Source organism: Cervus elaphus, chromosome 27 (assembly GCF_910594005.1).
Source record: "Cervus elaphus chromosome 27, mCerEla1.1, whole genome shotgun sequence".
In the NCBI taxonomy this organism is placed as follows: domain Eukaryota; kingdom Metazoa; phylum Chordata; class Mammalia; order Artiodactyla; family Cervidae; genus Cervus; species Cervus elaphus.
The window spans coordinates 52,673,114-52,697,453 of record NC_057841.1 but is presented as its reverse complement, the minus strand read 5'-3'; the positions used below and the strand labels follow the sequence as shown (position 1 = coordinate 52,697,453).

The window sequence follows — 24,340 nt, the reverse complement described above, 5'->3', positions numbered from 1 at the left end:
TGACTACACCTTCACCAGAGACCCTAAACTAGATACACTCAGCCAAGCCACTTCCAAATTCCAGACCCATAACAACTATAAGATAACAAATGCTTGCCATTTTAAGCTTTCAAATTGTGAAGTCATTTGTTGCACAGCAACAGACAATTAATAGATCCTGTTTCCTCACTTTTTAAGTAAAAACACTAGTGCATCTTGGTACATTGAGAAGACCCAGAATGAATATGCAGACTATGACCCTTATTACTCACAGAGTGAAGGAGGAATAAACGCCTCAAGCATTCCTACCGGGCCAGTGTAAGGCAAAAGGCCCCATGAGCAGCATAAAGGCAGACACATTCCGATAACAAGTTGACTCGGAGCCAAAGGGAACTCGGGCACCTAGATCAAGCATACAGTTAGACAACAGCCGCTGTGTGATGGAAAATGGAAAGCAAGAGGGTGGTAGGAAAGAAGTTCAGTAATATGTTTATGTTCCTGACTTAAAAGATTTATTAAGCATCTGACTAGCACATTCAACATCATTAGAGAATTAAACAATTTGTATTCTAGTGCTGGTCCACTGGGGTTTCCCAGGTGGCACTAGTGATAAAGGACCCATCTGCCAAGGCAGGAAACAAAAGAGATGTGGGTTCGATCCCTGGGTTGGGAAGATCCCCTGGAGGAAGGCATGGCAACCCATTCCAGTATTCTCACCTGGAGAATCCCACGGACAGAGGAGCCTGGCGGGCTATGGACCACAGGGTGGCAAAGAGACACAACTGAATAGACTTGGCATGCACGCAGGTCCATTGAGCAGGGCCGACAGTAAACACCAAGAGAGAGAGAGAAAGCAGAGACCCCTCAGGCGGCCTCAGTACAGACTTCCAAGATGGTGCCCACTATATGGTGAGTTTCCTGCAGAGACAAACAGCAGATGGAATCAGGATAAAAGCAGCTCTGCCTTAACTAGCCAAAAGTCAAGGAAAATCCGCTTGGACATTTGGCAAACCTTTTTAGCAGCCCTCCAGCAAGAAGAAGCCCAGTTGGCCATGTCACCAGCAAAAAGCCTGGGGCAGCCCTCACTGAGGCATTCAGGTTGTGCCTCTTTGGACAGCATCCACTGACCAGAGCAAACACCAACCACGCCAGTCCTTTCTGCTCTTACTCTTGCAATCTGAGGCGGGCTGCCAGCAATTCATTCTGCAATCAAGTCTCACATCTACCGTGTTGGTGTGAAGCAGCAAAGCCAGCTCGGCATTGACAACCTGTAAATCTTGATGCCATTACCTCAGAGCACAGACTGCTCACTGACGCAGGTCATCAGTCTACCTAAGGGGACCCCTGCCTCCCCCAGCAGCAGCCCACTCACAGCTCCTGAGGGAGCCCCTCTCAGCCGATGGAGAAACCCCACAACCTGCAGGAGGAAGGGGTACACAGGGGAGAAGGAGCCTCCAACATCCCTGGAAGGCTCTGTGGGTCCTGACGAGACCTGTAGGAATTAATTTCCTCAAGAGCCATTTGTTGGAGATGGATCAATTACGCTGAGCTGAAGAGCCCTATGAGAGGAAACCACAAATCAAATTTTCATTACCAGATGAAGTATGAAGGACCACAAGCAGAATCCACCAGTGTTGATTTTTTTTTTATAAGATGGGTCAGGGACAGATGAGAGGTTGCTCTCTACCCAAGCACTAGCTCACTGCAGCCCTCTGTGAGGTTTCCTTCATGCACAATTCCTTCATTACTGCGGTGGGCATGCATGGGTCTTATCCACTTTGAATGTCCCTGTTCCTCCATGATGCCCAGCACTCAAGCCATTTCCAGGGTACTAGGAATTTAGGAAACTGCCCTGGGTAAGTCCCCAAACCGAAGGGAGGGGAGGTGGGGGAAGACAGCTGCCAGCAGGTGGCCGCACTAAGATACGGATTTGGAATCTGTTCTCAAGGTACGGAGCAAGAGAGGGAAGAGTGACTCCCAGCTAGAACCAAAAAGGAAAAACTCAGACACACACCAGACAGACAACATGCAGAGACCATCCCTCCCTGACCTCATCCAGACCAAACAGGTGGAAATGTCCGATCCCTTCCACACAGGCCCTTCATGCAGGGCTCACCTGTTCCAAAGTTGCCCTTGACGTTCACTTTAACTTAATTTTCCTTGAAACACAGCATCTCTATAGGGGAAGCACAAGACTGATTGCCTGGTTTCACTCTAAAAGCACACACAGCAAACACTCAAGAAATCAGCTAATACACACGCTGGGAATGACTGTGAGTGTCTGAAACACGAGCAGAGGCAGAGGGTGATGCAAGGACAGGTGACGTAAAGGTCACGTCCCCTGTGGCCGCGTCACTTCCCAGGGGGACTCCCATGCAGTCTCCCGTGCCTCCTGAAGGCACTTGCTCCCTGCAGCCCATTTTCCAACTTGCAGGCAAAGCTGATGGTGTTACTCACCTACTTAAAACCCCTCAATGACCGTCCTGGCTTTTGGATCAGCCCAGACTCTTCCACGTGGAAGACAGGCATCCCTGGGATCCGGCCCCTGCCTGCCTGTCCATAATAAGCTCTCTCCCCCCATCAATCACCCTAAACCACGTGGGGCTCCCCACACCAGGCGTGCTCATCTTCCAGCTCATCTTTGCTCACGCTGCCCCTGGAACTCTGCCCCACCTTCTTCACCTGGTAGACCCACCCCAGAATCACCTACTCCTGGAAGCCAACCCTGAGCTACACTCCCCCTGCCCATGTGTGTTCCAGCGGAGCCCGGGCACTCCCTCCACTAAGCGGTCAGTACTGTGCTTGTCCCCTTACTGCTGCGTCACCCACCCCCCAAGACAAACTGCTCAGTGAGGAACCACATCTTCCTCTTCCTTGTAGCAACAAGGCTTGCACAATGCCTAGCATGTAGTCATAATTTTAAAAAATCAATTAACCTATCAATCTTATAGTTGGAGGTCACTTCAATTGATCCTGTGACCATTAGGTAAATTTGCAGCAATCAAGTAACGTCCTTTTGCTAAATCACCCAGGTGCCATCTGGGTCCTTCCTCCTATATCACACATGCAAGTTCTTGGCCACACCCCTGTCCGACCGAATCAGAAAATCTGGGAGCTGCCCCAGTGATCTGTAGTTTAACACAACTCCAGGGGATTCTGATCCACTCGAGTTTCGGCATCAGTGCCCCAGAGCCTTCAAAGACCAACAGGACGGAGGGTTCAGATTTTGCCCTGTAAGCAGCTGCGGTGAACTCCTTGCCTGGCAGTCTCCCCCTTTCCAGGGTGGTGGAGCCTCTCCACGGCTGAAAGCAGCCAGATGCGGAAATACTTTCCCTCCCAGTACCCCTTGGACTAATCAAGAATCACCTAGGGAACAAAGGAAACCAGGCAACTCTGTGCTCTGGGCTCCAGAGAGCTCTCCCTAACCCCGGGCAGGATGGGCTGGGAGGGCCCTCGCAGATGCTGGCTGCCCGGGACAGAGTTCACCTCAGGCTGAATCCAGGGCTGGAGCACTGAGATCTCACAGAAGCCAGCTTCTGGTTATTTTTCTTTAAAACACAACGTGGGACACATCAGGAGTGTGACAGGCAGATCGCCCCACCCATCACAAGCAGATATAATGGAAGAGAGCAATTAGGAAGATCTTGGCTGTCAGTTTCAGCTGGAAGTTTCACTGGCGGCCACAACAAAGGCTATGGTTGTGAGCTGAATTGATGAGGTTTTTGACATCCCACTCTCCCCCCAAATCACTGCATCACATATTCAGGCCTGCAGAAAGGCCCGAAGAACAAGGAATGTACAATTTTTCAGCACTGACTTTTCTTACAAATTCTTCTATCTAGTTTTCATTTCAGAGTGAACCATTTTTCTTGAGAACCTACTATGCACAAGGTAGCCAGGTTTCGCTCACTAACCCAGTCGATTGCAACCTTGACTGCATATTAGAATCGCATGGCAGGGGGAGGGGGGGTTGGTAAGATTCTGATGCCAAGACAAGACCCCAAACCAATTAAACTAGAGTGTCTGGAGTCAGACCCAGGTGTCAGCAATTTGGTGAACCATGGTTTTAAATAATATGGATGTCTGGACTCCATCCGAAACCACGTAAATCAGAATCTCAAGAGCTGGAGCCTGGGCAAGTATGTATAAGGGCTAACAACGTGCTAGTCACTCAGTTGTGTCTGACTGTTTGCAACCCCACTGGCTGCAGCCCACCAGGCTCTTCTGTCCCTGGGATTCTCCAGGCAGGAATACAGGAGTGGGTAGCCGTTCCCGTCTCCAGGGGATCTTCCTGGCCCAGGGATCGAACCCAGGTCTCCTGCTTCATAGCCAGATTCTTTACCATCTGAGCCACCATGGAAGCCGTGCATGTATATTATGCATGTCGGTATATGCACATGCATATACATGCTTATACACACATGCATTTGTATACACACGTGTGCATATGCTTATGGTTATATACACATGCATACACACATATATATATGCATACATATACACATACACGCACATATGTACAGACATACATATATAGTCCAGGTGATTCTAATATAGTCAGTCAAGGCTGAGAACCACTCCACAGACCACTAATTCCCAAATTTGACTGCACTTTTAGAATTCTCTTTTCAACTATTGCAAACCTTAGGCCACATCCCAAACCAGCTGGACCACGAGCTCAATCGGGGGTGGTGGACTAGACATAGATCTCAGTGATTTCTGAGGGTCCCTAGATGATTCCAACATGCAGACAAGTTTGGAGAGCACAGCACAGACTCCAATCTCCAGAAAAGCTGGGCCACTCTTCTGCTATTTTTACCGTAACTCTCCTACAGCACCTACCGTAAATATTTGTTGAACCTGAACTGAATTTTTAAAGATGTCTGTTCCCCTGATGTCTTTTACAACTATGCCCACTGGAGCCGGTGCCTTTGAGGGCTGTATGAATCCAATAGGCGGTGGCACAAAAAACAACGTACTTCATAAAAAGGCATCTGTCTCATTAGATGAGACAGATAGCGACGCCCAGGGCTCCCCCAGTCCTCACACTTCTGATACTGTCACCCTATTTGGAATTTATCCTTCTGTTTCTCCTCTGCATAGCTTCAGACAAAAAAAAAAAAAAAAAAAGCCTTTCCAGCTCCCTTCTCAGCATATTTGAAAACTGGGAATCACTTTTGCGCACTCAGGTACCCAGGGGTGAATTTAGGAACTGGAGGACTCATCACTCCCCATTTAAGAGGAGAACAGGTGGCTTATTCACCAAGCCAGGAATGGCTCGCATTTTAAAAAGCCAACAAGTAAGATAGAAAACACTATTAATTCCTCGTTCACAACTTTGATGCTATGCACCTAGATTTGCCCACAAGCAAGGGTGATTTGACTCTACTGCAAATGCTCAAGGTGGGATTACTTATCATATAAAAGATTCCTACTCCCAATCCTTTTGTGGAAATGCTGGCACGTATATACCAAGTTTGCTTTAAAAGGACGTAAACTGCAAAATCATTCACTAAAACATGGAAAAATCAGCTCAATACCTCATTTTCTTTTTGAGGTTACCACTTCATGGTTACTGCTTTAAGTGTGACCTATCTTTTGCTGACATTGACCATTCATCTAAATGCCTGATGACCAGAAGAATAAGTGTCTGTAATGATTGCTGCAGCAGGAGCCGGGCTGGGCTGAAAGAGAACCGTCCTCTGATACCAAGTCACCTCTCACTCCCTGTGTGATCTTGAGCCACTTATTTGATCTTCAGTTTCCTCATTTATGAAATAAAATAAATACTCAAAAAGATGGTTTTCTTCCAGCTCAAACATTATGTGGCTTGAATTCTCTTGTGGACAGTGTGATATTAGTCTTGTGGAAATGGCTTTTACTATTTTGTTTTCCTAAAAATGGATTATTATGTAGGAGAAAGTACCTTGAGTATCCAATTCCATAAAACAAAGATTAAGAATTAATATATGCATCAAATGGACCAGACACAGAAAGGCTAGAGAAAGAAGAGAGACAGTCTAGGGTGATAAAAAATTAATGAGGAAAACAATTACACATCTAACCATGATACAAGACAGAATGAAATAGATGCTATGGTATGAAACTGGAGAGGAGACAGCTTGGAATATTTTTTTAATGTTCAAAATAAATGGCCAAGTTCTTTCTACAAGGGTTAAAGGAACACTGAACTTGACTTCTAGTTCTGAACTTCATGGGTAGTGAACATGTCACCTCTGATAAGTCACCTGTCTTTCTTAAGCTTCAGTCTTTTCACCTGTAAAATGGGAATCATATAATACCAGTCCAACATAATGGACAGTGCCACTCTGAGGCTCAAAGGAAACACAGGCATGAGAGGGATTGAAAACATGCTACATGAGACAAGTTACACAAAACCATGGAGGATGACATAACTGAGTCGATACAGACTTGGGTCTGATGACTCATAAAAGCTAGAATTTCCACTGAGAAAGGAATCCAGAGGTTAAATTCAGAGCTGCAGGATCTCATATACAGTGGCTTCTTTTCTTTTTTCTATTTTCTCAATTTTTCCCCATATTTACTTATTAAATAAAAATATAGGTTCATGTTAAAAATTAAATAGTATGGAAAAGTATAAAATTTAAAAATCCCTTCCCTCACCTCTACTTCTGCTTCACTGACTACGCTCAAGCCTTTGACTGTGTAGATCACAACAAACTATGGAAAATTCTTCAAGAGATGGGAATACCGACCACCTTACCTGCCTCCTGTGAAATCTGCATGCAGGTCAAGAAGCAACAGTTAGAACCGGACATGGAACAACAGATTGATTCTAAATTGGGAAAGGAGTATGTTAAGGCTGTATATTGTCACCTTGCTTATTTAACTTATTTGCAGAGTATATTATGTGAAATGCCAGGCTGGATGAAGCTCAAGCCAGAATCAAGATTGCCAGGGAGAAATATCAGTAACCTCAGATATGTAGATGACACCACCTTTAAGGCAGAAAGTGAAGAGGAACTAAACAGCCTCTTGATGAAGGTGAGAGAGGAGAGTGAAAAAGCTGGCCTAAAACTTAACATGTAAAAAACAAAGATCATGGCATCCGGTCCCATCACTTCGTGGCAAATAAATGGGGAAACAGTGACAGACTTTATTTTCTTAGGCTCCAAAATCACTGCAGATGGTGACTGCAGCCATGAAATTAAAAGACGCTTACTTCTTGGAAGAAAAGCTAAGACCAACCTAGACAGCATATTAAAAAGCAGAGACATTGCTTGGCCGACAAAAGTCTGTCTAGTTGAAGCTATGGTTTTTTCAGTAGTCACGTATGGATGTGAGAGTTGGACTACAAAGAATGCTAAGTGCTGAAGAATTGATGCTTTTGAACCATGGTGTTGGAGAAGACTCTTGAGAGTCCCTTGGGACTGCAAGGAGACCCAACCAGTCCATTCTAAAGGAGATCAGTCCTGAATATTCATTGGAAGGACTGATGCTGAAGCTGAAGTTCCAATGCTTTGGCCACGTGATGCAAAGAGCCAACTCACTGGAAAAGACCCTGATGATGGGAAAGATTGAAGGCAGGTGGAGAAGGGGACGACAGAGGATGAGATGGTTGGATGGCATCACCTACTCGATGGACATAAGTTTGGGCAAGCTCTGGGAGATGGTGAAGGACAGGGAAGCCTGGCATGCTGCAGTCCACGGGGTCACAAAGAGTTGGACATGACTGAGCAACTGAACACCACCACCTGTGTAACCAGTTACTTCTTACTTTGCCACTACTCACGATGCCTCATGTGTCCTTCCAGAAACAAAGCTTATGGTTACCAATTGCGACTATGTATGTAAATATTCCTGATTCTACTCCCTCCTCCTTTTCTAGGTATCCATTACTGGACAGGAAAGATCTTATTTCAAACAATCTCAGTTTAAGACAATATAGTTTTAGATTACTGAAATCTGACATAGCTTCGAGTGGTGATAATTAAATAATAATGGAATAATGCTCTTATTATTTCTTACCAATCGGAAAGGTGGAACAGAAGACGAGAAGGTTATTTAATATATTGTGGTGGCAGTGGTGGCTTAGTTGCTAAATCCTCAACTCAGGAGTGCAGAGCAAAACGGTATTGTTTGTTGGTGAAATAAAATTCAGCTGCTAAAGGACCTATACATAGATCTCTGGTTCTGGGGATCTGTTTCTGAATAAATCAGAGAGAGAAGTCAAAGGATTTTTTTTTTTTTTAACCTCCTCTTGTTCTTTAAATGCCTTTCAGGTTTAAAGACTGCTCATAAGAAGGGGGCTTTCAGGATTAACAAATTCAGTGAATGACTCCTGAAGAATGAAAGCATGCACAAAAATTCAGAAACAAGACATCAAGCTTTTAACTAAAATAATAAACTATGAGCATTTTCCTGCTGGACTCCTCCTTATCGTCCTTCATCTAGAGACGTAACAAAATTAGTTAAGGCTCTAAGCCTTTTATTTGTCTTTAATTTTCATTCAGCTCAAGAAAATGATAAAGTATAGGAAAATTTTTACAGTTATTTAGGCCACGACATGCCCAGAACTATTTACTAGACAAATTCTCATAGTGTAGAAAAAGAAAATTCTCTCTCTCTCTCTTTATTCTGTACACCCTAAAGTTCTCCCTGTCCATTTGATGGCCCGTATTTCACTGGCTTTATTACACAGCAGATGGGTGGGTTGTTAGAGTAATTGGTCAAGACGTTTTTCATTTTCACTCCTTCTTTCCAGAAAGCTCAAAACAGTCACTGTGGTTACTCTATTGTTAACATACTTCTCATCTCCTCTTCTAAGTGATTTATTGCAATCATCTTCCTTATTCTCTTCTTACCAATAAAATCACCGCAGACTTCTGCATTTCTCTACCCCTTTTATTTCTGTTGAAAGAGCTATCACACTTTACTGTTCTGAGTCTTCTAAAAAGTTCTGACTATTTGGTAGAAAGTTTGGTAAAAGGCACTATCGCTACTGGGGCTTCCCAGGTGGCGCTAGTGGTAAAGAACCCACCTGCCAATGCTGGAGACGTAAGAGATGCGGGTTCGATCCCTGGGTCAGGAAGATCCCCTGGAGGAGGGCAGGGCAAACCACTCCAGTGTTCTTGCCTGGAGAATCCCACGGACAGAGGAGACTGGTGGGCTACAGTCCACAGGGTCGCAAGGAGTTGGACACAACTGAAGCGACTTAGCACTCACTCACACTATCACAGACACATTCTGAAGGCAGTGTCCAGCTCTCTATGACAAGTACAGAAATTTGCTCAGCTAACTCTGTCTGAACTTCCTGTAGTTCTCACACATGTTATTGAAATCACAGCATATTATCTCTTATTAGCAGACAAACAGTCTCAAAATGGCTGGGAAAAACCTCAGCTTCAAATAAATGGAAAATCTGATGTTAGAAATATAGACTATGGCCTTGATGTCAAAATAATTATACCTCTTTAGAAAAATCAGCTTAAGAGTCTAAGTTACTGGTAAATAAAGGAAGCTGGCTTGTACCTGAAATGAATCATGCTGGAGGAATTAATTCACTTCCTTTCAGGCTGAAGAGTTTTCAGACATCTTGGTTCATAAGTTCTTATGGTTGGTGGGGTTTTCTAGTAGTTCTGCCTCCAAAAATAATCATGGGGGGGGCACATTTTCTGGGAGAATAGAAAATTTGCTTCTTCAAAATTAATTAAGTCATTTATCATTTCTTCCAAAGGTATCAGTTACAATTTAGAATTACTTAGGAGTGGAATGACAGACTTGTTGCTTAAGGACAGTTATTCTTTTATCTTTTTAAAAATATTTGTGTATTTATCAGTTTATCTGTTTGGCTGCTCTGGGTCTTATTTGCAGCATGCAAACTCTTAGTTGCAATGTGTGGGATCTAGTTCCCTGACCAGGGATCGAACCCAAGCCCCCTGCATTGGGAGTGCAGAGTCTGAGCCACTGGACCACTAGGGAAGTCCCTTCAGGACAGTTATTAAAAGCTAATTGGAGGGTTTCCATCTCTAGCAATATGCATAGTTATATGCAATATCTTACAATAGTTATATGTAATCTTTCCTATGTGTGAAATACTGTAAAAGTAAATGAAAATCCAAATAAGCTGAATAAATCATCATGGAATACACAAAAGGTAAGAGGTGGTCTCCGAACAGGCGGTGGGGATAACCTACCCCCTCAAACAAGCCTTTCTAGAAGGACAGGTCCCTGATAACATACCTTTCATCACTACACCCAATGGCTACACTCCTGACCTGCAGTCCCCTGGGCAGAAGCAATTTTCTGAGATGACAGTTCTAAGATTTTCAGGGAGAAAAAAAAAAATAAGAGCCCAAAATAAACACAAAAGCCCTCCCCATTCAAAAAAAAGCCAATGGAGGCTCTGATCTGGTGGGCGGGAGGGCTTCCTGCCATTCTGTGCCCCTTCACCCAACTTTTTCAAACTCAATACAAACATTTTTTTCATGGTAAATTTCTCTGGCTTCATGAAAGCTGCTGGGAAAACATCTCTGAGAGTTGGACTGAGGCAGGAGGAGAATACAATTGGCAGCTGATTTTGAGAAACCATAGGAAACCATATGCCTTTGAAAAGCCAGAAAGGAACACAGAGCTTCTTTTGAAAAATAAGATTTAAGGAGAGTCCTCTGGAAAGGCCACCCTGAGCCTTGTGGACACGATAGGTCAGTTTCCACAAGGAACAGCCTCGGCCACGGGTGAGAAATTCCACTCTCCAAATGGAAATGCCGGGGCCCATGCTGAAGGGACGAAACCTCACCTAGCTCAAATATGGTCTAGTTTTTTGTTTTACTTCTAACAGTTGCTGGAACACAAAGCATCTTGCTCCCTCATCGGGGTCCTTGGTCCTAAATCCCCATCTTTCTGCAGGACAGTAGGACAGTAGGAATGAGAAGGAAGAAGCCGGGGGGAAACTGATGACTGGTGGGGATCCAGAAGCAACTCCTAGAACCGCTTTCTCTGCCAAGTCACCCACCTTGTTAAGAAAAGCTTGCGGAATTCGTCTCTTTTATATAGGGAAGTATATCTATGTTCAGCTATATCCAGTTTGTGGAAATGTATTCATCCCAACCTCCACTTTCCAGTTACAACCCGGATGACAGACCAGGAGTGGATGGAGGAAGTTCCCTAACCATGAGCCAGCAAAGAGCAGCTGGTAGTCCACGCTCTTCTGTCAGCCTCTAAGACAGGTGAGATTCACTACTGTCTCCTTCCGACAGCGATAAACTGCATAACTAGAACCAACCTTCCCAGCGACCACAACAAAGAAACCCAGATGAAATGCTTTAGTTATTCCTAGAAGCTTCCCAGGTGGCGCTGTGGTAACGAATCCACCTGCCAATGCAGGGGATATAAGAGACTTGAGATTTGATCCCTGGGTCAGGAAGATCCCCTGGAGGAAGACATGGCAGCCCACTCCAGTACTTTGCCTGGAGAATCCCATGGACGGAGGAGCCTGCTGGACTACAGTCCATGGGGTCGCAAAGAGTCGGACACGACTGAGTGTCTGAACACAGCACACAAAAGTATCAAAGAGCTTATGAGAGAGAGGGGGATTCAGGCTTCAGATCTGGAATACGAGCCTGAGATGTGGCCCTAGGTCTTAGAAGCCCCTCTTACCGGGTTGGGGGGAATCTGTCAAGCAGGACGAGAGAGCTGGAAAGCTGAGCATCACCTTCACAGCCTCAGGGGTCAGGGACTCAGGGCATCCACAAGGTTAAAGCCTGATTAGCCACTTCACGCCCATGGTTGCGACCTCAACAACTAAGCCCTACAAGTAAGAGAAAACAGAAAGTAAACTTCCAGTCATCTGAATGGCCTAGAAAATCTCAAGTGCCCAAACTGATCTGGGATTGCTGGTACCCGGAAAGCCTGCAGAGGTTATTTAAAAGGCTCTCTACAACTCTTGTCATGTTTATCATCATTCAAAGCCTCAGATTATTTCATTTCATCAACCTTCAGTACTGCTAATTATATGATGCACTATTTTTTTTTTTTAGGTATGAGCCAATGAAAAAGAGGAAAATGCTACAAACTGTAAACGTACATCTTGATCAACTGTAAATTACATCTGAATTTCAGAGATTAAAATGTGAAAAAAATGTACTTAATTGATGAAATATGGTATTTATACAAATTTTTTTTCAAAACCACATCTAACGCACATTCAAAGATAACAAGGCACATGAGGAGATACGATGACATAAATACGAACCAACATGAGAATTAGGGCAAACACCAAACAGAAGAAACAGACATATCCCAGATGGAAAAATTACCAGACACAGAATGTAAGACAACGATACAGTACTTAACTATGCTCATGGTGATAGAAGTTGGGCTTAAAAATTTCAGAACAAGGAACCAGGACTATATAAAGTAACATTAAAGATCTGAAAAAGAGCTAAAAATTCTAGAACTGAAATTCAGTAAATGAAATTAAGAATGCAACAGATGGATTTAACTGCAGATTAGACCCAGCTGAAGAGACACGGTGAGACTTAGAAGACAGGTCAGAAGCACTACCAGATGTAGCTAGGAGATATAAAAAGGATGGAGAAGCAGAAGAGAGACTAAGAGACATAAAAGTAAGAAGACGATTAAGGTAGCAAAATTACCTTACACCACAAAGTTCTCCCAGTAATGGGTAGTGGAGTTTCGAAAAAGTTGCTAATTTTCCTAAGCCCAGCTTCCTCAAAGACTAATGGAGGCAGGTCCCTTGGGGAAGACTCAGAGGTTGGACAACAGTGGTTGAAAGTTGTAATGTTGTGGACTTCCCTGGTGGTACAGTGGTTTAGAATCCACCTGCCAATGCAGGGGACATAGGTTCAATCCCTGGTCCAGGAAGATTCCATATGCCATGGGGCAACTAAGCCCATGTGCCACAACTATTGACCCGCACGCCCTAGAGCCTGTGGTCTTCAACAAGAGAAGCAACAAGAAGTCCATGCACTGCAACTAGAGAAAGTCAACACACAGCAACAAAGACCCAGCACAGCCAAAAATAAATAGATTCAATATTGTGATTTACAAGGAACATGTATCTGCCTGTTCAGATGAACAGAATATGTTTTCCACATATATGGTCTTCATATCAATGGTTCCTGGCTCATAGCTCCCCAAAGCCTTGGAATTTCCTGAGCCACATATGCAATGGGAATATCTTTTGTTACAATATTGTCCTTTGTCCTCAGATCCTGAAATTGCTTCAGAGCCAGGTGAAATGGGTGTCTCCGTATTCATAATACACCCCCATTCCAGCACACCTGGGTTTATATTCATGAGGCAGTTTTGGAAAGTACCTAGGGAATGGGGGCTGGTTGTCAAGGAAACCAACCATGGAAAAAGAGATGGAACTTTCAGTCCCACCCCCTGACTTCCGGGTTGGGGCAAGGAGCTGGAGATTGAATCAACGGCCAGTGGCCGGTGATTTGACCAATAATGCCTTTGTAATGAAGCCTCCATAAAAATCCAAAACGTTTGGAGAGCTTCCAGCTTGGAGAACGAGAATGCTTCCACATGCCACCATCCTGGGCCCCAAACTCCACAAGGACAGAACCTGCTAGGTTCAGGCCCTCACCCTGGCTAGCTCTTCATCTGGCTATTGATTTGCATACTTTAATATCCTTTGTAATAAACCAGTAATCTAGAGAGTAAATGGCTTTTCCTAAGTCTGCGACCACTCTAGCAAATTAATTGAACTCAAGGAGGGAGTCATGAGAACCTTTGATTTAACTTCCCTGGTGGCCCAGACAGTTTATGAGTCTGCCTGCAAAGTGGGAAACCCAGGTTCAATCCCTGGGTTGGAAAGATTCCCCTGGAGAAGGAAATGGCAATCCACTCCAGTATTCTTGCCTGGAGAATTCCACGGACAGAGGAGCCTGGTGGGCTACAGTCCATGGGGTCACAAAGAGTAGGACACGACTAAGCGACTAACACTTTTCACTTTTGTCAGAGACACAGGTGACAACCTGGCTTGAGGCTGGAACTGGAGGGCAGTCTTGTGGGACTGAGACCATGACCCATCAGATCTGATGCTGTCTCAGGCAGAGCATGTCAGAATCAAGTGGAACCGCAGGACACCCAACTGGTGTCACAGAGAATTTATCAGATGTGTGGGGAAAACCCACACATGCTGGAATTGGTGGTCAGAACCCTTTAAAAGGTATATGGGACCATGGTTATTTTACTTCTCTGCACATCACTCTCCTCATATCTAAATGGATATAGTAAAACGGTACCCACTTCACAAAGGATTGAGAATTAATGCCTGGGAAGCACTGAGTAAGTCCTCACTGCCTGCTGGCTAGACAAAAGGACGGAGCTCCCTGTCCACGTAAGCTTGCTTCAGGAATGGAACAGGCAGCTCCCTCACTATGACAAAAAGAGTTCAGCCTGAAATACAGCCCTTGAAGTATTGCAACTGTGGAACATTACGGTTAGATGGAACCCTTCATAAAATATCCGTGCAATCAGAGGTTTATTGTTTTCGTCTTAAAAAACGGGTTTTCTACAAGCAGATCAATTTTTTTTTAAAGCACTAAACCCAAATAGAAAAGTAGATAATTAACAAAAAATACAAACAGGTAACAGTTCTTACAGAGAAATGTTTAGCCATGTTGGTAACCAAAATGCAAATGAAAGCAACATATTTTTCACCTTAAATAAACAGTTGAAAAAAATAAAAGACCCTATGTTGTCAATGATGTGGTAAAATCATTTCCAGTTCTGGAAAGCAAGGTATTAACATGGTGCTTTCCCCTGGCTGACTAATTTCACTATCTGGAAATATTTACTAAGAAAACAACTTTAATTGTAGAAAAGTATAAGTGCAAAGCTACTCACTGTCATGCCACAGTGATCAGAATTGGGAGAAAACAATGCCCACTAATAACAAAAGACTGTAATAAGTTAACAGGGTTCCAAAGTACTGAATTACATAGCCACTGAAAATATGTTTACAAAGCATTTGTAATAACATGGAAATTGCTTATTACAATATAAGCTGAGAAAAAACAAGATAAAAAATTAAAATTATATGCATGGGCTTCCCAGGTGGCACTAGTGGTAAAGAACTCGCCTGCCAACGTAAGAGACTTAAGAGATGCAGGTTGGATCCCTGGGTCTGGAAGATTCCCTGGAGGAGGAAATGACAACCCATCCCAGCATTCCTGCTTAGAGAATCCCACGGACAGAGGAGCCTGGCGGGCTACAGTGCATAGAGTCAGACACGACTGACGCAACTTAGCACAACACAACACAGCGTCATCTCAGTTGTGTTTAAAAACGAGCTGAGGAGAAAACACTAAAAATCAACATAGCACAATATGATCAGATCAGTCTATCACAGGTAGAAGAATCACTTTGATTCACCTTGCTATTTTCCATAATGAATCTGTATTCCTTTCCCCAATAGGGAAATAAATGTTTCTTTCTATTTACTGTAAAGAGAATATAAAACAACATTAAAGAAAGTTAAAAATTTTTTTTCAAAAATTTTATTGAGATGTAATTGACATGTAATATTGTATTAGTTTCAGATGTAAAACAATGATCCAATATTTGTATTTATACCAGGAATGTTCACCACAGTAAGTAATCACCATGCAAAACTACAATTTTTTTCTTGTGATGAGAATGTTAAAGATCTACTCTATTCAGTTCAGTTCAGTTCAGTTGCTCAGTTGTGTCCGACTCTTTGCGACCCCATGAATTGCAGCACGCCAGGCCTCCCTGTCCATCACAAACTCCTCGAGTCCACTCAAACTCATGCCCATCGAGTCGGTAATGCCATCCAGCCATCTCAACCCCTCTGTCATCCCCTTCTCCTCCTGCCCCCAATCCCTCCAAGCATCAGGGTCTTTTCCAATGCGTCAACTCTTTGCATGAGGTGGCCAAAGTATTAGAGTTTCAGCTTCAGCATCAGTCCTTCCAGTGAACACCCAGGACTGATCTCCTTCAGGATGGACTGGTTGGATCTCCTTGCAGTCCAAGGGACTCTCAAGAGTCTTCTCCAACACCACAGTTCAAAAGCATCAATTTTTCGGCGCTCAGCTTTCTTCACAGTCCAAATCTCACATCCATACATGACCACTGGAAAAACCATAGCCTTGACCATACGTACCTTTGTTGGCAAAGTAATGTCTCTGCTTTTTAATATGCTATCTAGGTTGGTCATAACTTTCCTTCCAAGGAGTAAGCGTCTTTTATTAATCTACTCTATTAGCAACTTTCAAACATATAATACAGCATTGCTAACTATAGTCACTGTGTTGTACATAGGAAGTTTTATAAAACAATCTCGTTCCACTAATCCAACTGTTTCAGTTTTTATTCAGTGCAACCTGTACATGCACACACCTTTGGCACAGATGTAATCAGTCTGAGTCAGTGATTAGTTCTATTAGGATTAGGCGACATGGAAATGAGACCAGTTATCAAGCTCTTTTCCCTCCTGGCTCTTCCTCCACCAACATTCACCTGGAAAGATGGAAAGCCTGAAATATACAGGGGTTTTATTTGCTTGTTTTATTATGTTTTTAAGTACTCGAGTTATTTCCCCAGTGGTACTGAGTGTCCAAGAGAATGGGACAAACTCCTGACTCTGACCTCTGCGTGACCTTGGCAAACCACCTAACGTCTCTCAGCCTCAGTTTCCCCATTTACACAGTGGGGCAAGGAGAGCTGGTCACTGACCCCCAAGATCCCTTGCAGGTCTACGTTCTTAGATAATGTGTAAATTTGACCCCAAATCTCCAAACGGATCTTGATTCTTGAAAAGTTTTATAAAACCTGAATCACTTCAAACAGAAATAGAAAAACTACTAATTTTTATAAGAATCCCTCCTATATCAGATTTTCTAATAAGAGTCTCTATTCTTGTTAAATGTAGACAATGGCAATATTGGCAGATCACTTTCATGCATAGCCAGGCACATTTAGATACAAATCACAGCACTTTCTCTTCCTCCTTGAAAATATGTCACTTTAGATTAAGGAAAAAGACTGTAGGTGAATGAAAAGCCTGAAATATACAGGGGTTTTATTTGTTTGTTTTATTAAGTATTTAAGTACTGGAGTTATTTTCCCACCTTGCCCCCAAAAGGTATTTCCTATCTGGCCTGTTTCAATGATAGGAAAAGTCTCACCCCACCCTGGGGTGGTCCAAAATAGAAGTCTGAATCCAAATCTTACTGTAAACTTTTCAAATACGATTATAGTGACCTCAAAAAGAGTTTCAGTCACTTTCGGAAGCAATAACTTGGGCAGCAGACCAATCTCACTTACAAGATCCACTAAGTTACTTCCATCCACTGGACAGAACTCAAGAATCCTGCTGCTAAACTTGAACTAGCCATGCCCCTTCTTCCATCCTACAAAGATGCAGTTGCTGCTAACACTGTGGAAGTTTTACTTTCGAAGGCAGATAGGAACAGAAGTACTGGCTGCCCTGTGTTCAACCATCCTGTTTTGACCTCTAGGTTGGTCAGGTGCTCTCCTGAAGTCAAGTCTTTGAGAAGCTTCTCTCAGTTCTTGACCGTCACCGGTAGCAGCAAGCCTCTGGGTTCCTGTTTGTGCAGCCACTGCTGTCAACAATGCCCAGAGGCAGCTTCACCTGAAGCAAATAGAACTGACACCTCAGAGCCCCACCCAGGGCCAGTGAAGGGCCCGAGCACACACTCACGTGGTCACTGTCTTTCGTAAACAGGACTCCTCAGTTTATATCAGCATCCTATCCCACCAGAACTGGATCCTCGCCCACCGCTTCCCACCTCCACTACCACCCACCAGCCACTGTCCGAGCAGTGGGCTGGGATGACCCTGTGGGCAATCGTAGTTGCCAACGGTGGTTCTCCTACCTGCATTTCTGCTATATAAATCAAACACATGCTAGGGGAAGAAGCTGAGAGGTGTTTAGTGGGTTTGTTTTTTTTTTTTTTTGGGGGGGGGGTAGTTGTTGCTTTGTCTCAAAAGATTGACTGATGACCAGATTAGGATATGTGACCTGCAAAGGATGTTTATTCTGATTCAGGAAATTATTCACCTGGAAAATGCCACAATGTACACTACACACTTGTGGGCCTCCCAGCTGGTTCTAGTGGTAAAGAACCAGTCTGCTGGTGCAGGAGATGTAAGAGACGCAGGTTCGATTCCTGCATCAGGAAGATCCCCTGGAGGAGGGCATGGCAACAAACCCCAGTATTCTTGCCTGGAGAATCCCCCGGGCAGAGGAGCCTGGTGGGCTACAGTCCACAGGGTCGCAAAGAGTGAGACATGACTGAAGTAACTTAGCACACACACGCATTATATTTACCAAGTCATCTGTCTTGAAAACCAAGTTACAATAAAGGGGGCCTCTCCCCGGAAAGCGGGAATGGTTACACGGCACTGCACAGAGAACCAGTACCCCTCAGAAGAGCTGTTCACAGCAGGGGGTGATTCTGCTCCCCGGGGACACCTGATAATAACTGGGGACACTTGTCATTGTCACACCTTGGGGAGGGGACGCGGGGTGCGACTGGCATCCAGCGGGTAGAGGCCGGGGCTGCTGCTAAACGTGCTACAATGCACAGGGCAGGCCCCACAACAGGCGTTCCAGCTCACGACACCAGGAGTGCCCAGGTGGAGGATCCCAGCCTTAGGATAACGGCACATGTAGGGAAGGAAGGAAGAATCCTCTAAGGCCGGGTTGACAGCACACACCGGGCTGCTCTCTGACCTCAGCCGCCACGCCGGCCACCAAGCAATGAAGGCTCCAGACTTTTGTGGACTGTGGGACCGCAGGGACCTTTGCCAAGACTGGCTACATGAGGAGGTGGTAGCAGCATCATTTCAGAAGCACCAAGAAAGGCACTTCGCCTCCCCAGTTACCTCCAACACCCACTTGTCTAAGCCTGAAATCTCATGGTGGATAAAGCCTTTTGTTCCATAATGAGGCTTCTAGTGCAAGGACCCCTGGAAGACAGAACAGTGACCTACACTCCTAGTCAAGAGAAAGGGGCTGATGACAGGTTGGCTTTGTCCTAAGTTTTCATACAGTGAAAGGCTCTGAGGAGCTGAAAGTGGTAAAGAGGGAGAAAGGTCAGGCCCTGAGGAAGTAGGAAAAGAGGGAAGGAATGGACAATCCAAGGTTCTGGAATAAAAGTCACCTACCCTGCAGACTACGCCCGAGCCTCCAGGGAGGGAAGGATGCAGAGAAAAGACCAAGTCACATTCTTGGCTTTGAAGAAGATTACAATCAGGTTCAGCTCAGGTGAAAAAAACCCTAGGAATGTTTGAAAGAATGGTAAGGATGCACTGCTCCCTGCAGCTGGAACAGGAGACAAGGGTTCTCACCAGCCACCAGCCATGGGAATTACAGTGAACGCCAGGCCATGCTGGGTGAAGCCCCCACCTGACACCTCGCAAAACACTGGGCACAGAGCTAAACGATCGGGCAGAGCTTCAAAACTCTCCCAGATGAAGAGCTATCAGATTTCTAAAGTGCTCGAAAGATGGTTTGTTTTCCATCACGCTTAGACTAACATCCTTTCCCACAATTTAGAAGGGAGGTCTTTGTTCATCTTCTTTGCCTATCTAAATCACATTCTGTCTTTCAAGGCCAGTTTATATTTTCCCTGTAATTCCTGATTTTGACTTTTTTTTTAATTAGAGGATAACTGCTTTACAATGTTGCGTTGGTTTCTGCCATACAACAATATGAATCAGTCCTGAGTATACATATGTCCCCTCCCTCGTGACCCTCTCTCCCCGCCCCGCCCCACCCCCTAGGGAGTCACAGAGCACCGTGGGAGCTCCCAGTGTTCTGCAGCGACTTCCCACTATCTGTTGTACAAAAGTAGTGTATATGTTTCAGTGCTGCTCTCTCAGTTCACCCCACCCTCTCCTTCCCCCGCTCCCATGTCCACAAGTCTGTGCTCTATGTCTATGTCTCTATTCCTGCCCTGAAAATAGATCGATTTTGACCTTTTTTCCCCTCCCTCCTCATATAAGTACAGGGCCTCCAAGTCATTCATCTATATTTCCTAGGTATATATCATACTATATTTCCTAGGTATCTTTCATAATGGGGCTACTTCCAGAAAAGATCTGAAGGGGGCTTTCAAGTTCATAACAAAAAATTAATAACTTGTAGTTTTAAAAAAAAATTTTTTTCAAGGGCGATTGGAAATGATTTGAGAAGAAAAAGATCATCATACCAAGAAACTAGGGGAAAGCAGTTACCAGGAACTGCTGGAGGCCAAGTTAAAAAGACTTAGGCAACCTGATGTGAAGAACTGACTCATTGGAAAAGACCTTGATACTGGGAAAGATTGAAGGCAGGAGGAGAAGGGGATGACAGAGGATGAGATAGTTGGATGCCATCTCCGACTCAATGGACATGAGTTTGAGAAAGCTGCGGGAGTTGACGGACAGGGAAACCTGGCATGCTGCAGTCCATGGGGTCACGGAGTCGGACACAACTGAGCAACTGAACTGAACTGAAGTTAAAAAGACAACCATACTAGATACAGAGCAATTTCTCACTGTCTGATAAAAGGAAAGTCACAATTCCATGAGCACAGAATTTTGTTTTTGACATTAAATTCTAGGAAGACTTTGCTCCTAGGTTTTCACCTATGCTGCCCAAGCAGCCCATTTATGTGTTTATCACAAGAACTCCTACCAGACTACATCATACCTACTAGTCTACATTTTCCTAACAGCCTATATACAACAACAATGCCAAGAGGCTGAGGACCCATGGTTTTCTTGTCAATCTGGATATTCCAGTGTGTCTCAAGATCCCATCAGAGTAACAGACTCATCTAATCTCTTAGTAGGTAGGGCCCTCAGGCCATTTGATTCTGCCTCTATGTCCCCAGCCACCAGAAAGATAGAATTTTAAAGCCACTCTCAACAGGGTTGTGGTTTGGAGCCAGCGGTTGGGGGGGGGGGCGGGGGGGCGGTCCATCCTGGCCCTATCTTCATGCTCCACCCCACAAGCTCCCTGGCTTGTCTTTTGTCTTTCTGTCCCCACCATAGACTTCCCCCCCTCTAAGTGTCAATGCTTTGCCTCATTAACCTTTGATTCCCTGCAATAACTACCGCCGGGTGCTTTGCACAAAGGGAACTGCCTCCTCCCTCCTTCTTTTTAAAGTGAGGAAACTGAGTTGGAAAGAGGTCCCAGAGTAGCCTTTTCATTATTCTGCCCTGCTCCCGTCTGATAAACCCCTCAAGCTGGAGTGTACCGGACCAGCTCTTCCTACACCACACAGCAAGCAGTCCGGGAAAGTTAAAGGCAGGTTACCAAAGGAATTGCAGAGTTCGAAGACATATTTTGACTTCCTTGCCTCCACGTGTCCCCCGCCCCCAAAGATACACTGGACAGCCCTTCAGAAACAAAACAAACAGAAACGACCTTGTACGCTGCAGTTGCTCAGTAAATATCTATTAAGATACGGTCAGAGCATCGGTACCGTGAATACAGCAAGTACTCAATAAACTCCACTAAACTGAAAAGTTCATAACACACCTGCTTTGCATACAGTAGGTGCTCCATTAGTATCTCTGAGGATAATAGTAGGGCTGCTGCCTTGCCCACAGTAGGCCCCTATAAACGGCTATTAAATTGAACAGAAGCTGACGCTCGCTCCTCAGAGAACCCGGGCAGAGGTGACATTGATCAAGACCCAGACACAGATCCGTGAATGGCGATGCGCGTCTCGAAGAAGCGTTTCCGAGAGTGCGGGAGTGGCGCGTGACGGCGCGCGGCCGCGGCGGACATCCCACTCTTAGGCTGGCGGCCGATCCACTGCCTGCTCCCGAGCACTGCTGCCGCCTCCAATTGTCACTTTGGGCTTGCACCTGGAGCTTCCGCCAAGGTCCCCCTCCCGGGGGTATCGGCACGCCCCGGCTTCTCCCCGGATTCCGGAGAGTTACCGGCAGAACAAAAGCAAAAAAAAAAAAGGCAGCCGGGATTCCTTTTCTGACCGAGGGCAGCCCGGGAAGAGGCTGGGGGAGCGGCCCGGGACCACGCTGTGATGTCAAACCTCCTTCTCCACTGGCAGCCGCCCGCCCTCCCGCCGCAGATTAGCGTTTGGGGTTCCCCCAGCCGGGAACTCGGCGGGGCTTCCTCCCTCCCAGGCGTCCGAAGCCCCCGCCCTGGGGCCGCGAAGGGGCAGAGTGGGAGCCTCGGTGGGGTGGGGCGTAGGGGGCGCTATATTAACCCTGAAGAAGACAGGGAGAAGGCTGGAAAGGAGGGTGCGAGAGGACTGGGGCAGACCCCATAACCGAGATCCAAATCTGAACTTGCAGTGCGAACAGCCCCTCGGCGCTCCAGAACACGCCGAGCAGTCCTTGGCGATGGGGGTCCCCTCGCGGCAACCGGTCCCCACGACCTCCTCCCCTACACCCCCCGCCCCTCCGCCCCAGGGGAGCCCAGCGTCCACTTCCACGTCCAAACCGCCGATCCAGGGTCTACACCCGCGCGCTCAGTCGGCGGAGCAAGGGGTCACAGAGGGCGGCAGCGCCGATCCCACGGGAGACGTCCCACCGCTCGGAAACTCGCGAGTGTGAAACCGGCTAGTGTTTTTGTTCAGGAATTTTTTAAAAGGTGTACTGAGGGCTGCAGAGAGAGCGGGGAAGTGTCATTTCTTCCTTTCTCTCCGGCTCCTCGGGAGCCCGTGGAACTCCGAGAGGAGCAGGCAGCCGGGAGAAGAAAGAAGGCGCAGGGGGGAGCCACTTACCCAAGGCAGAGCCCGAGAGCGCGGCGGCCCGGGAGCGAGCAGCGCCTTTGTCTGCGGCCGCGGCGCCGGCGCGCTCTGCCCCGCCGGTCCCAGCCCCGGCGCGCGGCGAGCTCCCGCGGGCGCCCGGACAGCCCGGCGCGCGGCTCGGCTCCGGCTGCCTCTCTGGCCCCGGCCCGGGTCCTCGCCGCCCCGCTCTCCGCCGCGACTCCGCCCCGAGCTGGGCCCCGCCCCCGGCCCTCCGGGCCCCCACCTGCTGCGGCGGCGGGCGCGCGGGGGAGCCCGGCCTTGGGCGGCAGGGGGCGGCTGCCTCCCCCGCGCTCCCGGCTCCCTCCTCCCGCAAGCCCGGCGGCCGCTCCGCCGCGCTGTTCCGGGGCGGAGCGCGCGCAGTGTAGACCAGTCTTCTCTGACCCAGCCTTCTCGAAGGCAACCTCACCTGGGGGGCCAGGGACCCGCGTTCTCTGAGTCGAACCCAGGTCCCCGGGGTAGCCTGCCCTTCCTGCCTGGGCGCACGCTCCCCAGAGTCCTCCATCACCTTTGGAGCTCGTCCTCACTCCTGTCCGGGGGAGGGGACCCCCTTGAGCTCTACCCGCGAGGGATGGGCGGCGGGAAGTGGAGTGCTTCTGCGCTCGGCCGAAACCCTGGCCTCTCTGCCGGGTCCGCCCGGCTCTGATGCAGCGACCGGAGGCGGGGGCGCCCGGGAGGAGAAGGGGCCAGCCCGGACTGGGTGGCGCGGGAGAGGGGACCTCGCCGAAGGTTGAGGGGGCGCCGAGCGCACGTGCACTAGTCCAGAGCCTGGCGCCGGGGCTGTGGATCTGTGCTCCTTTGCACGGCAGGGATAAAACTAACAGAAGGGAAGCAACACTTAGGAAGCCAGAGAAAAGGAAAGCAGAAGCCACTAGACCCATAAGCTAGTAATAATTAGTGTTTAGGTGGTGCCTTCGGGCAAATCCAAAGTGGTCCACACTGATTAGGGGCGTCGCTTAATGCGTGCGCCGCAGTGGGGTGATTGAGAAGCCGCTTTTCTAGGCAGAGAAAAATATGATAACCTAAATATTGTATAATGAGGTCACTAGTGGCTTTAGCTGCCCATGAGCCCTCCCTTCTCCTAACTTCCAAAGCAATCAGTGCGAGAACCTCACTTCGACACTCTGGAGGGTCTGCCATGTACTCTGGTTCTGCTTCACGCCCCCCTCAGCCTCCAGGGCCTCGTACAATTCCAGGTGTGTAATAGGCGCTGGATAACTGTTGAAAGAATTAATGTGTGAATCATATAACTGTGCTAATTGTAACATGGGCAAAAACAAAAAACTTAAATTATGAGATCATATTAGAAAAATGCATTAAGTGGTTAGAATAGTGATGTCCATGTGAAGGATAATAAATGGTAGCTGTAATTACTGTGCAGATACAATTGCTATTAATTATCTGAGTGTTGGTGATAGGTTTAAGTGTGTGTGCTTAGTTGTGTCCAACTGCTTAGGACACAAGGGCTTAGGAGCCCTATGGACTGTGGTCCACCAGGCTCCTCTGTCCATGGAATTTTCCAGGCAAGAATACTGGAGTGGGTTGTCATTTCCTTCTCCAGAGGGTCTTCCTGACCCAGGGAGTGAACC

At 46.5% G+C, this 24,340-nt stretch overlaps 2 protein-coding genes across 5 annotated transcripts in view; one reads left to right on the top strand and one right to left on the bottom strand.

Moving 5' to 3' along the window:
• The window catches only part of MAPK4 (mitogen-activated protein kinase 4), a 165,791-nt gene extending 142,815 nt beyond the window's left edge, over nt 1-22,976 (bottom strand). The window contains exons 1-3 of one of the 4 annotated variants that reach the window (XM_043889505.1): nt 22,728-22,974; nt 697-897; nt 252-381 (exon numbers count right to left, since the gene is read on the bottom strand). The gene's annotated coding sequence lies outside the window, so the exon portion shown is untranslated. Of the gene's footprint in view, nt 1-251; nt 382-696; nt 898-22,727 lie in introns of all 4 variants that reach the window. The other 3 variants (XM_043889506.1, XM_043889508.1, XM_043889507.1) reach the window with 3 other exon arrangements.
• On the top strand, nt 21,690-23,119 carry LOC122684751 (atherin-like). The gene is made up of 4 exons (XM_043889061.1): nt 21,690-21,739; nt 22,071-22,176; nt 22,297-22,551; nt 22,613-23,119. Exons 1-4 carry the CDS (start codon nt 21,690-21,692, stop codon nt 23,117-23,119), a joined length of 918 nt encoding a protein of 305 aa, XP_043744996.1.
• Nucleotides 23,120-24,340: the final 1,221 nt, after the last annotated feature.